General features: G+C 43.1%; 1 protein-coding gene across 4 annotated transcripts in view; it reads left to right on the top strand.

The window, feature by feature from the left end:
• Positions 1 to 4909, top strand: part of LOC144768675 (butyrophilin subfamily 2 member A1-like) — a 440529-nt gene extending 435620 nt beyond the window's left edge. For all 4 annotated transcript variants that reach the window (XM_078652502.1, XM_078652499.1, XM_078652500.1 and 1 more), the window contains one exon: positions 690 to 4909. In XM_078652502.1, coding sequence (XP_078508628.1) covers positions 690 to 1204 — 515 coding nt within the window. In that variant the 3' untranslated portion in view covers positions 1205 to 4909. The remainder of the gene's footprint in view (positions 1 to 689) is intronic.
• Positions 4910 to 13077: the final 8168 nt, after the last annotated feature.

The following is a 13077-nucleotide window of genomic DNA, read 5'->3' as shown; positions in this document are numbered from 1 at the left end:
TAATTTGAGCCGGTGGTTGCTGGGGTGGGGAGGCGGTGGCGACAGTGGCACTCATTTCCCCACATTAGACATTTCACAAGAGCAGGAAAAGTATACGAAGAGTGAAAAAGGAGAAAGGTGAAAAAATGGTCCCAGATCGGTGAAGCAGGAACCTGCAAGAGTGAAATGAAGGGGCAGTGAAAGTCTGGTGGTAGATTAGAGAGTCATGAGTTGGATTGAAGACTACATGGCCTTGGTCTTTGGCACTGACATTTAATAACTCCGGCCTTAGGCTTCTGAGCAGAGCTTTGGGCACCACAAATTAAGCACTGGTGATATCCTTCGAAACTGCCATTTCTTCTATACCCTGGTTACAAGTGGTGTGCTTAGTGCTTTGAGAAGCCCCTCATGGAGGCTCATGTCATTGCTTTGGTTATATTTTATTTAAGAGCCAATCATTGAATTCAAGGGCTTTGACATGGTTCATGTCTCAACTTGTATTCTGAACCATTGAAACCATTGAAATTGCAAAGTAAGCTAAAAATACTTTTTCTCAATAAAAATATGCATAACACAGCTTCAACACGGGCAGTGATTCTGTTGTAATATTGTTTGTTTATAGCTTCAGGGAACCTCAGTAGATGATTATGAGGATCAATAACCCACATCATGCAGAGTTCTCAATTTCTTCCTGTGTTTCCCTCTTCTAGCCCGTTTCTCTCGAGTGGACATCTGCTTGGACTCAGCCCACCCAGACCTGCGCCTGTCCGACAATGGGAAGACCGTGGCAAACACATTTTCCAAGCAGCAAGCTGCAGACAGAGATGCCAAGGGTGCTACTCCCTTTGTCTTGGGAAAGGATGGTTTTACACAGGGCAGGCACTACTGGGAGGTGAAAGTGCCGACCACTGGCAGCAGAGGGTGGGCTATAGGGATTGCCAGAGAATCAGTCAAGTGCACCAAAGAGATCAAACTCCGGCCGCAAGACGGGATCTGGGCTGTAGGCATGGTCCTAACTGAGTACCAGGCTTTTGAAAACCCACTGATACCCCTAAAACCAGATCCAGCCCCACAGAGAATTCGAGTTTACCTGGACTATGAAGGGCAGCTGTCTTTCTACAATGCAGCCAACATGTGCCACATCTTCACCTTCCTTCCCAAATTTAAGGAGAAGGTCTATCCTTTCTTTTTAAGTCTGGATCCCCAAACATGTATTTTACCCTGAGCCTTCTTTGTGAATGGTTTGGACAGGCCCAAGACATAGCCATCCCCATCCTCAATGTATTTGAATTGTTTACTGACCCACATCCATGTTCCAGATGCTCCTTACACTGATAATCTCACACTTCCTAAGCATGTAGCCCAAGCATGTCACAGCATCTCCATGTACCTCCCTAGCCCACTCTCTTAATTTTATCCAACTGATTGCATGCCCTGCCGGTCACCTCTTGGTCTGCCCAACCAGCCAGGGGTACAATATTGGCACGCATGTGGAGGGATAGAAGAAGGAAAAAACTTTGCATTTATATAGTGCTTGTTAACCCTTATGAGGTGTTAAAGCGCTTTTTCAGCAAGTAGCACATTACTCCAGAACCCATAAAGGAGTAGTGGGGAATTAGCATAGTGAAATATGAAAGTAATTTGAGTGGTGAACGTGTTAGTTGGTTATCTGGATTGAAAAGGCTAGTGGAGGAGTAGAAGGGGGAAGGATTTAGAATGTTTTTTAGCTCGTACCAGTAGGAGGCTTGGCATGTGTAAAAGGGAGTTGAAGGGGGAAGAGTCAGGGAATGGATTAGAAAGGCTTTGGGAGATCTGAAGAGCAAAGAGGTATGAGATGATGCAAGGAGGGGTAGAGTAGAAAAGAGTCTAGAAATGGTTATTTTGGGGATCATAGTGGTATGGGGTCATCCACTGATCCACGTCTCTCAGAGAGCTGAAATTAAGCAACTTTCTAATGTCTTTGGGGCATTCCATTTGAAGGAGTATTTGCGTGTCATCTGTCTAGTTATAGCACGTGAGGTGAAATTGATTGATCAGTGCTGGTAATTTCTTCCTGTAGATGATGAAAAGAATAGGCGAGATGATAGAGCCTTGAGAGACCCCTGCTTTCGTGAAGTATGGTTTGGATGAGAAAGGGGGGGGCATATGGATGACATTAATTCTGGTACGAAGATAGGATGTGATCGAGTTTAGAGCAGTCCCCTTCATGCCGGCTTTGTAGAGTCTTTGTATCAGAGTGTCATGATCAACCGTGTCAACGGCAGGCGAGAGGTCCAAGAGAAGTAGCGCAGCAACCCCGTTGCGATCATCTGTGTTCTTCAGGTCATCCCAGATGGCCACGAGGGTAGATTATTTGCCTCTTCTTGGACGGAATGCCATTTGGAAGTCTGTAAGTATGGAATTATCTTCAATGAATTGTGACGTCTGGGCGAATGCTGCTCTTTCTATCAGTTTGCCCAGGAAAAGTCCACTTGTAATCAGTTTGTAGTATCAGGGTTCAGCGGTCCAAGTTTTCTTTCTTCAGTAATGGGTGTATGTATGGCTTTTTGAGTTCTTCTGGAAATTTTCCAGTAGTTAGGCAATTGTTGAGGATTCTTCTTACTGTTGTGACAGCAGAGATTGTTAGAAGAATTGTCTTGAAGGTTTGCGGTGGACACAGGTCAGAAGGGCTGCTGGCAGGCCTGCTTGATTTGACTAAGTCCATAAATTCATCGTGTGAAATGTGTTGGAAGGAACGGAGGGGCTGGGTTAGAGTTTTCTTGGATTGTTGTTTTGGAAAGGGTCGTGCTGGTGCTTTGTTTTTGTTTTAACTATGAGTCCAACATGTCTGCTTTGGCCGTATAATGATTTGCCAGTTGGTCTGTGAAATCTTGAGTAATGGGATGAGCTCCTTCTAGGCAATTCGGTTTATGAAATTCATTGAGAATTTTATACAATTCTTTATTTGCACATTTAGCATTTTGAATTGTGTCTGAATAGTGCATTATCTTAGCGTTTTTTATATTGGACTTGTATAGTCTGTTAATTTTCTGTAGGCGAAGTTTGTCTTGATTGGTCTTGATTGGTGTTTATTTTGAGCCAGGCACGTTGCAGCTTTCTAATTCGTTGTTTTATCTCCTCTATCTCTTTATTTCTCCAAGGTTCTTGTTTTTTTGGTCTGTTGTGTCGTTTTAGTGCTATTTGTATATAAAAAGCTTCTTGTAGCCACTCATATAATTTTTTAACAGAATCTATTGTGTCTAGATCTGTACTGGATGTAGAAGAGGTAGCGGTAAGTCAATAACTCAGAATCAACACACACAGGTATTGCAGGTTGCGTACAACTTGGGGCCTTGACGGAGGTGTTGTTGACTGAGCCTACCATTTTGCATTTATGTTATGTCAACAATCAATGATATATATATATATATCAAATAAGAAAATGTTAAGCCATCAGTTAACTGTGTGTAGAGATGGGAGTGACAAGATACTTTTAATACAGGCATCTGTAAGTGAGAGTCCAACAAAACTACTTATAGGGTGTTTGAAAAATCAAATAAAACAGTTTCCACAATGGATTAAGGGTGTAGATGCACCAAATATTTTTAGGAGAAAAAGCCAACAAAATACTTACACGCTGTTCTTTATAAATGAAGTAAAATCATTTCTAATCGTCATCTAAGCGGAGAAATTTGGACCATATATTATATGTGCATATGTGGGCCAAAAAAGTACCAACAAGGTATGTTGCTTTTTGTTCTCCACACCTTTGAACCACCCCCGCAGCCAGTCAAAGATTTTATGTATTTATTTGTTATGCACCGTGAGCTTCTCATAGTTTCTGCATGCCCCAACTCCTCAGATTATACCTGTGCTATTAGTTCCACACATAATGAACATTATTATCCAAGTTTAATCAGATTTAAATGTTTGCTCGTTGGTGGCATGATCTCTCCCACTTCATTCGTAGGATGGCATCTTGAATATCATATAATTTCACAGAATTAACCACTCACAACAGCTGATAGTGTAATTCACTGTACTTGGAATCAGATCCTTCCGTATTATGGCCTTGCAGCCCACTGCCGAGGTCTATACCGGTTGTTAAAGGCCCTGAACCCTAGTTAATGACCTGAGTCGCAGGCGAGGACCTAAGACGAGGCAGAGGGCCTTTAACAACTGGTATAGCCCGAGGCAGAATGACTATAAGGCTATTGGACCATTCCACCACTTGGGGGTAGAATGTTCCTAATTAAAAAGAAAGAAATTGAAAGACTAAGATCGGAAGGGACGAGTAGAAGGCTTTTACCAGCCAGTACAAGCTCTGAGCCAATTCATTGTCTTCAGTGGAGCTCTCAGCATTCTAATGTACTAACATGTGTTATGCACAAGAGTTAATATAATGTAACAGAGTATAGTACTTTTAGAAATAGGATCAGAAACTCTCTCAGCACACTATGCATGTATACATTTGTAGAATTTGCTGCTGAATATAAGGGCTTTTCATATTTCTAATCCGTTGGTGACTTTTGTTACTGCTCACCCCACCCCCGGTGCTGTTACACATGATAGTCTGTGGGATTCACAATTGGGTTTCTTTTAATAACCTCATCTTTGTAGTTTGCAAATATTCACACAGTTTCTGTGTTTTTTCAGTAATTCCCAGTTAACAAAATGCAAATATATAGTGTACATGTTTTCTGAGAATGCAAATAGTATTTTTAAAAAGAGATGTTTGCAAACGTTTTATATTGATGCTGCCTATGTTTATAATGCTCTGTAGGTTTTTAGATACTCTGACTTTTTACTTCATTTTCAGAATGCATGTATTGCCTTCCTCCGAAACATTGTCAACTTCTTCAATGTGTTGAAGTTTCTTTGATGATTTAACTCGGCAGCACCATATAAAGGAAAACCGTGTTTTAAACGATTACATTTTTACTCCAACATATACACTAGTGTGCATCTTTATGCGTTATGTCAACTATTCACCAACCTGTTTAGCTTAAACGAGTAGGCTTTAAGTGCCCAGAGACTATTTTGTAACAGTTACTTTATTTGGGATGTTCTGGAGTGCTAGCTGGATATCAAACTCATCTCAGCACTGTACTGCAATCTCATATTTCTCACAGTGAGACATTTTTGCATTGAGAGGCTATATTAATCAGTTTAAACAGGGAGGAAATAGGAGGGTGGCAGCTTAAAGTAGCTGGAATCAGCTATGTTGTCGTGGGCAATTTTCTGAGGGGCATAGCACATGTTTTGAGGGGGGTCGACTTGGTGTACACATCGCGAGCCGAATCATCTCTCTTAGCTGTGGATATAATTGTTACTAGAAAAGGGGAGCGACAAAGGGCGCTCACTCTCGATTCGTCCAAGGCACTGTAAGTTTCTTGCATTCAATTGTAATAACTTCTTCTTTTAAATGACACTGCAACTGTACTTCTGTGTCTATTTATTGTGAATAACAAATGTTATATTTGCCCAATTAATAGTTCATCGCTACCAGGCTGTGGAAGGATAGAAGGATGAGGGTGCTTTGCCAGGACTTGAACTCATGATGCCTGGCACACAGTATTTTATCAGCACCAAGCATTGAGTTCCATAATCCATCCTCACAAACCCTGTATTCCAAGCAGTGTCCCCATGCTCTCTGAACTCCATCCCTTGTGACCACGAGCCCCATCCCACAATCTAGTCTCATCTGACTGTCTGCCCGTGAGCCAACTGCACTCACTTTCCACGTAGTTCAAGGTCCGTCACAGTGTGTCTCTGTAATCTTAGCCCGCGTACACTGCTTGACGATATGTCATGGGTCCCGCTCTGTCTGTCCATGAACAAGACTTATGTGCAATAAACTGTCCTACCAAGTACCCAAACTCCCCAGTCTGCTAATGCGCCCCAAGGTCATCACGCAGTTTGTAAAGGAGGCAGCCCTATAAGGCATGGTAGTTTAATTATGTCCCTTCTGCATTGCTCTACTCTATCTACGAACATAGTGGATGTGATCCTTCTGCTTGAGGGCCTAGGGAGAGCACTGGGTTACCTGCTACAAATTGTCATGAAAGTTAGAGCAGTGGAAGCCATGTAACACTCTGAACCCTCCTCCCCATAAACTTTCAGGTTCCCTAGGTTCCTTACCTGTGCATGATCAAAGACATGGACATGATGATGGGCCTCAGTATGCAGATTCTGAGCGTAACATTCATGCTTTGGTCACCTGTGTCGTTCCAGCATCTTGATTCCTTTTGAACTTACGCACAGTTAATCGTAGATTTGCCAAAAAGAGGGACCTCCCAGAATTGAGGAGTGTGGTTGTAGGAAACTGGCTCTATATATACTACACCAAAATTAGGGATAGTGTGAATAGAGTCCAGGTGACCCCAGAGGAAGGCAGAGGTTAAAGTTAGATAGAACCTTACTCTCCCTTTGTGGTAGAGTGGCCGAGCAGTAAGGCAGTATCAGAGAATGGTGTCAAGCATTTGATGTACACTCTCAGTCAGCAAATGAATTCACACACTTAAGAACTGAACTCTAGGCCAATTGTTTTTGTATTAAACATATACTGTTGTTTTATTTTTAGAACTAAGCAAACCTGGCACAGGTATACATTAAATACTTTACAGTAATAAGTTGCTGAATGTAGAACAGTTTGAAAATGCAATAGGAATTGTACTTTGTTTGATTTACAGGGGATGCAGTAGGTTGCAATACTTAGCAAATACAGTACATTGATATGAATAGGCTTTTTTAGTAAATTACGTGTAAGTTACTTATTACGTTACTTTTCTAACTCCGTGCTGGATACCTAGATTCAGCCCTGGGACATGTCCTGCAAACAGGTAAGTAAATAAGTTTTGGTTATTCGTGCGATTTTTAAAGAATATTTTTAGATTTTAAAACTCCGCACTTAAAAACTTTTTGGAAGAAAATTGTCAATGTTATCCTATGGAGGAAAAATAGATTATCGGTTCAAAGGTAAGTTATCGACTGTGGGAGGTGAGGTTCAGGGGTTAGACTCATGGGCCCCCAGGGTCAGTGATGCACTCTTGTTACACCCTCAGCGGCACTAGGGCGGCTGGGTGTAGAGTGTTGAGGCCCAGTGTTATCCAATGGGGTATAGGGGGCCTTCGGTTTTTGGCTGCTGGCAAGCAGGCCACTGAGTTGTGGGAGTAAAGCTCCTGGACTTTAACTCAGGACAAATAGGGAAAACAAAGTAGCACCCTCAGTGGCACTAGGGCGGCCGGGTGCAGGGTACTGTTTCAAGGTCTGGTGCCCTGGTGTTTTCAATGGAGAGACTCCGGTCGAAAGAAACACTGCAGGCTCTGGGACGAAGACCTTCTGGGTGCGACCACCACTTCGAGGAATAAGTTGGGATGTTTTGGGTTGGCTAGGCACCATTTGTTGTGGCACACAAGACCGTGGGGCGTCGGGTTCAGGGGTGCCTTTTGGTGTCGGAATGTCTTACCCACTCTTGGTCGCGGTAGAGGAGGTCCTCTGTATTGAGGCTGCAGGCATCAGCTGGGGTCTTGAGGCTGGACTGGGATCTCCGGATCTTGGGTCATAATCGCCGGGGAGACCTCCTCGTGGTGTTTTTCTGCTCGGGCCGGGTTTGGCGGGTGCAGAGTGGGCTGGATTCGCGATCTCCGGCTGCCAGAGGTTGCAGTTGAACAAATCCGGTGTTCACGGGAGAAGCAGTCTTTGGAGGTGAAGGCAGGCAGGTCCTGCATGGTTTTTGAGGTTGCTGGCTGCAGGACACACTGGGGTTTCGCAGGAGCAGGTTCGAGGGGAGACGGGGCTAGGGCCAAGTCAGTGGGCTTCGTCCTCTTGTTAGCTCTGCACGGCTCTTCAGTCCTTCTTATCTTCTTTCTTGTCATTTCTGGATCTGAGGAAGTAATGTTCAGGGGTGCCCCGAACTACTAGATTTAGGGACGTTACAGGTAGTTAAAAGGCAGGGACCAATGGGTCCCTTCCCTGGGGTGGGTACAACCCCTGTTATGCCACCCTCCCGTGGGAGGGGGGCATGTGCCTGTCCCTGGTTGGCTGAGTCCCCCCATGTTCAAGATGGCAGGGACAGAGAGTTGTGCTTGACCTCGCCTCCCCCACCTAAGGGGTGGAGTTGGCAGAGGTGGGCACACCTCTCTTCCTCACTTGTTTTTCCTGCTGGTTCTCCCACCCAACGTGGGGGTCAGAACTGGTGGGGACCAGTTTCTGAAAGCAACAAGTGGCCTGGGGAAGCTCACAAAGGCGGCAAGCCTTTGAAGCTTCCCCTTCGTGAACCCTACCCATCCTGGGAAGGAGGCTTGGCACCTCGTCCTAGGATGTGCATTGTTTCAGGCCCCAGAAAGCAGCAGGCTCTCGACCCAGGGGTCCAGAAACATGTCTGGTGGTGGCAGCTGAAAGCAGCCACCTAGCCTGGACACTAGAGGTGGGTTAATTTTCAGGGGGCATCTCTGAGATGCCCTCTGTGTGCATTTTTCATTAAATCCCGCACTGGCATCAGTGTGGGTTTAATGTGCTGAGACGTTCAATACCAAACTTCTCAGTGTACACATTATGGTGCTGTGGAGTTCGTAATGACAAACTCCCAGCACCATATATTCTTAATGGCAGCACTGAACTTACAATGCCTAAGAATTGACTCACTGTAGTGGTACAGGGCCCATGCACTTTTACCCTCACCACTCGTATAGTGCACCCAGCTAGAGTGGTGACTGATCTATGCCTGGGCAGTGGATTGTAGGCATGGCACACAGGGATGTGTACCATGTCGACTCTTCACTTTGTTCTGCACCAAGACGCGCAGCCTGCAAAGGCAGTGTGTGAGTGTCAGGGTACAGGACCTCTAAGGGTGGCACAATAAGTGCTGCAGCCCTTAGAGGCCTTCTCCGGTCACAGTGCCCTGGGTACCTGTGGTACCATTTACCAGGGGCTGACCTGTGGCCAGAGTTGCCAATTGGGTTACTTTTGGGGAACGAACACAGGCCCTGGGAACCTGATTGGCAGGACCCAGGGCACATCAAGTCAAAATGCATCAGTAGTCCGGCAAAAAGTGGGCGGGTTACTGCAACAGAAACCCACTTTCCTACAGTGGTGTATAGTGCTAGGGTGCAAATGTGCAATACAAGTACTTAATGAAACAAAGAAGATATTCCAACAATTTGATTTCCCATTGTTAATTTAGATGTGTATCAGTATTTATATTGTGTGAACTTACCTGGGCCGCAATAAACTATTTTATGAGAGTTAGAAGACAACTGGACATCATGACTCTCCTTTGGGATTGACTTAAAACATGCTTGTAACAGGCACAGTTACAGTTTTGAGGGTGATAGAGATTAAGTGGTTTACCCAGCATCACACTTCTTTTGGTGGTGTACGAAAACTGGCATTAGAATCCAAGTTTCTGGGTTCCAGCATCAGCATCTTAGACTAAACACATCTCCTCCAGGTAAACATTTCTCAAGTTGAAATCCTCAGCCTTGTCTTTCAGTCTTTTAACCTCTTGATTAAAATAGAGTGTATAACATTTTTGTCTATGCCAGGAAAGGGTGTGGTTTACCTACCCCTCACATGTAAAGTCTTTCATCAGAACCCAGACCATGTGCTCACATTCCATGTGTGTCGAGTTTGTGTATGTGGAGTGAGTGTCTAGCATATGGATGGCAGCAGGACTCTGTGTGTGGGGAGAGCCTGAGCATTGTAGGCAGCGAGTTAATTTTGTATAGCCCTAGTTTAGCTTGGCAAAAGACAGGGAGTTTCGGGCTTACCCAGACAGTGGAAGTGTATTCCAGTGAGTTCCTGTGACTGGAAGGGTGGAGACCCACACACTTAAGTGAGGGAGGATGGAGAAGGAACAACACTTGGAAATTAATTGAGGACGTTATTCGCAGAGGATTGCTGATTAGTTTTACCCGAGTACTGCTATTTGATAGATGGCTGGGGTGAAAGAGGAGGGGCTGCAGTTTCTGTTGATCAAGGTGATGACATTTGTCTCTACATCATTACTACTTCAGAAAAGCTGCCCACAACCAGGTTCAATGCTCTCTCACTTCATTGTGCTCTTGTTTTTGATACTTCTGCTTGGAGTGAAGATCTTTGCTACCTGCTGTGTGAGCCATCACCTTGCATAAAAGCTGCATTATCTGCTGGAGGAACTAATGGCCTGTCTAAAGGATAGAAGCCTTACCACCTGCTGAGAAAAGGTAGTACTGTACCTGGCCATGCAGTAGGAAATTCCTTGTCACTGCCATTGCAGAAACCCTCTTTGAGAGAGAGGTCACAGCTGTTGAAAAACCCACCCTTTGATGATCGCCCTGGAAGCTGCATCTGTCACATCTAAAAGTGTGTCTGAATACGGCCCGGTGGACCCTACTGCTGGAGATTAATGTCACCATATTCGTCTGCCACATTGGTGCTGCCCAGTGGCACACACAGTAACAAGAGCCACCACCACAGGAGTGGGAATGCTGAAGAAGTCCATCCACACCTTATTAATAGCGCCTACAGTGGCGAGGGCTTAACTGTGTGTGGGAAGAGAGACCGAAAAGACAGAAGTCTGCTTGTGAACATAAGATTTTGAGCCCAGTAAACTCAGATTAGTGAAAGCTATTTGAAATATTTAAGCCTCTTTGACACTAGGGGTGTTTTTCAATGACCTGTGCCTACACCTAATCACTGTCTATTCCCATCTTACACTGAGTACTGTAGACATTAAAAGACTGATAGGTGGGAGAAGCTGCACAAGGAGTGTGGTGCCTCAGTGAAAATACCAAAGAAGATTATAGCCCTTTAACTTAGAAACCGATTGGCTGTGTAGTATTTCATTGTGTTGTAGTATTTCATTTTGCTGTGAGATTGAATACATCCTTTTAACGAAAATATAAGGACTGGAAAAAATTTATTGTCTGTTAGTTAAATGTTGGGCTCCGAGCTCCTGCGTCTCACACTTCCTACTTGAGAAGCATTTGACCTCTCACCCTTGCTGTCTTGAAAGTCAAGTGAGGAAAGGGTATACTTGGCCCAGTTTGGAGAGTGATAGTAGGATGGAACCGAGGACACAACAATCTCAACCCCATGGATGGGCCAGAATAACTCATGTCTGCCCTGTGAGCAGGGTCCGAAATGGCAAATATGGTGTTTTAAACATATATGATATAATATTTTTAAAGATCTATAAAGAGTTAAACGTGTTATCCCTGCGTAAGTCCATTGCCCCTTTAAACATTGCTCAAACTATCCATTCTCTATGTCACTTAATTATATTAATTTTAAAATGGTAAGATTTTGTGTGACCTAGCAGGTTTTTCTAAGTTTGCATTTAAAAGCATGAAATTAGTTTTGTTTTTTTAAGCACAGCAAGCTATTTGAAACAAGATCTCGCATTTAAAATGAATATATTTCTGCTCCTCTGTTTGAGACCATCCAAACGAGTTGCTATTTAGACATTTCATTTCCATTTTTATTTCATCCACTTCCTTTACCTGGCCTCTCCAATGAGTAGTTTGTGAGGTACTGGTAGCTCTCTGGATACTTGCAAGACGCTCTCCAGTATGCACCCCAGCCGAGTAAACTAAAAGCTTTTGCTTGGTTCAATTAATATCTATATACCAAAATTGAAAACTGTGGTTTCAAGATGGAAATGGGTATGTTTTCAGAACTCATAGCTGAGGTTTAAGAAAAAAATATGGTTGCATTTCCTACTGAATTTCCAATTCAACAATTCCAAACATTGAGTTGGGTAACAGTAAACCTATGTTATTTCATGTAAATATACTCTTTAGCGTGAAAATGTGCTTTACAAATTCACGTTAAGTTACATTCAAAGTTAATATTTGAGTGCTAAATCAAGCTGTGTTGTGGAGATGTATTATTACTTTGCGCCAGAGGCGTTACACTAGGACTGTTATGCGTTACCCTTGTGTAGGCATTGCAAATTACTAAACACTTTTTTACAATAATGCTAGTAAACCGTCCTGACGCATTGATGTGATCACTGCTGATCGTCTTGAATGGAATTGCCACCAATGTATTCTTGTATGATGTGGTCACTATTAGAACACTAATAATAATATACGTAGCTCAGCAAGATTTTCATTGAACATAAATAGCTCTTACTAAAGTGAAGGTTGGGACCCCTGCTTTAGTCAGTAGCTGCTTGTCCATAAAACAACCTGTACTTACTTCGGAATCATTTAATTGTCAGTTAAATACAATTAAATAACAAAACATGTTTATAAAATATATAGTATCTCTAAAAGCATCTTCTGTACCTAATAAATAACTATATTCAAATGTAATAATAAAATCATGTAATCATAAGCAACATCATGCAATAACAACAATCCACGCCATTATTGACTTAGCAAAAAAGGTCACTTTATTAAGACAGGTAAACAGATAAAACTCCTTCTTAAAGCAAAACTTTGTTATGACAAAAAATCCACATTGTCATTATGCTTAAAACATTTTATCATAAATAGAACCAAAATATTCCCAACAAGCCTTTTTCATAAAAAATACCCCATATACTGTACAATCCCATCATTTCCTTTTCCCTCCTTATATTTTCCTAACAAGCTTTCCGTCCACCTTCCTCCCACCCCCAGAGGGAAAGGATAAGCCTGCTCCAGACTATCCAAACCCCTCAAAAAGCGCCACCCAGGAAAACCAAAGAGTTTTCCTGGCCCCACCCCCAAGAACCTGTGGAAAAAACAACTCTACTTCGAATTGTTATCACACCAAAGATTTTCATTCCAAAATCCAGCCAGCAAATCCCTCAAATAATATGCTTGACCTATTTGGGATAAATGTACCCCATCCTCCCGAAAAAGATGTTTCTCAACACTTGTGATGTTTTCATGTGTCAAGACCTTAATACCCATTGCAGGACAGAAATTTTTCATCGCACGATTTAGCTTTCTGCAAGCCTTCTCCATCGCAATGTGGTTGCGAGCCCCCCCTCCAGTGATGCCTGTAAATAAATTCTGTCCATACCAGTGATGTACTCACCCAGTTGTTCTTTATCACTGCTAAATCCAATTTCATTTGTTTTAATAGGGATAAATTCGACAATGGTACAAGATCGTTTTCACCTAAATAAATGTTCAATAAATCCGG

Source organism: Lissotriton helveticus, chromosome 7, assembly GCF_964261635.1.
Source record: "Lissotriton helveticus chromosome 7, aLisHel1.1, whole genome shotgun sequence".
NCBI classification, from domain to species: Eukaryota; Metazoa; Chordata; class Amphibia; order Caudata; family Salamandridae; genus Lissotriton; species Lissotriton helveticus.
Note: the sequence above shows the minus strand (reverse complement) of the source record. Positions and strands in the feature narration are given on the sequence as shown.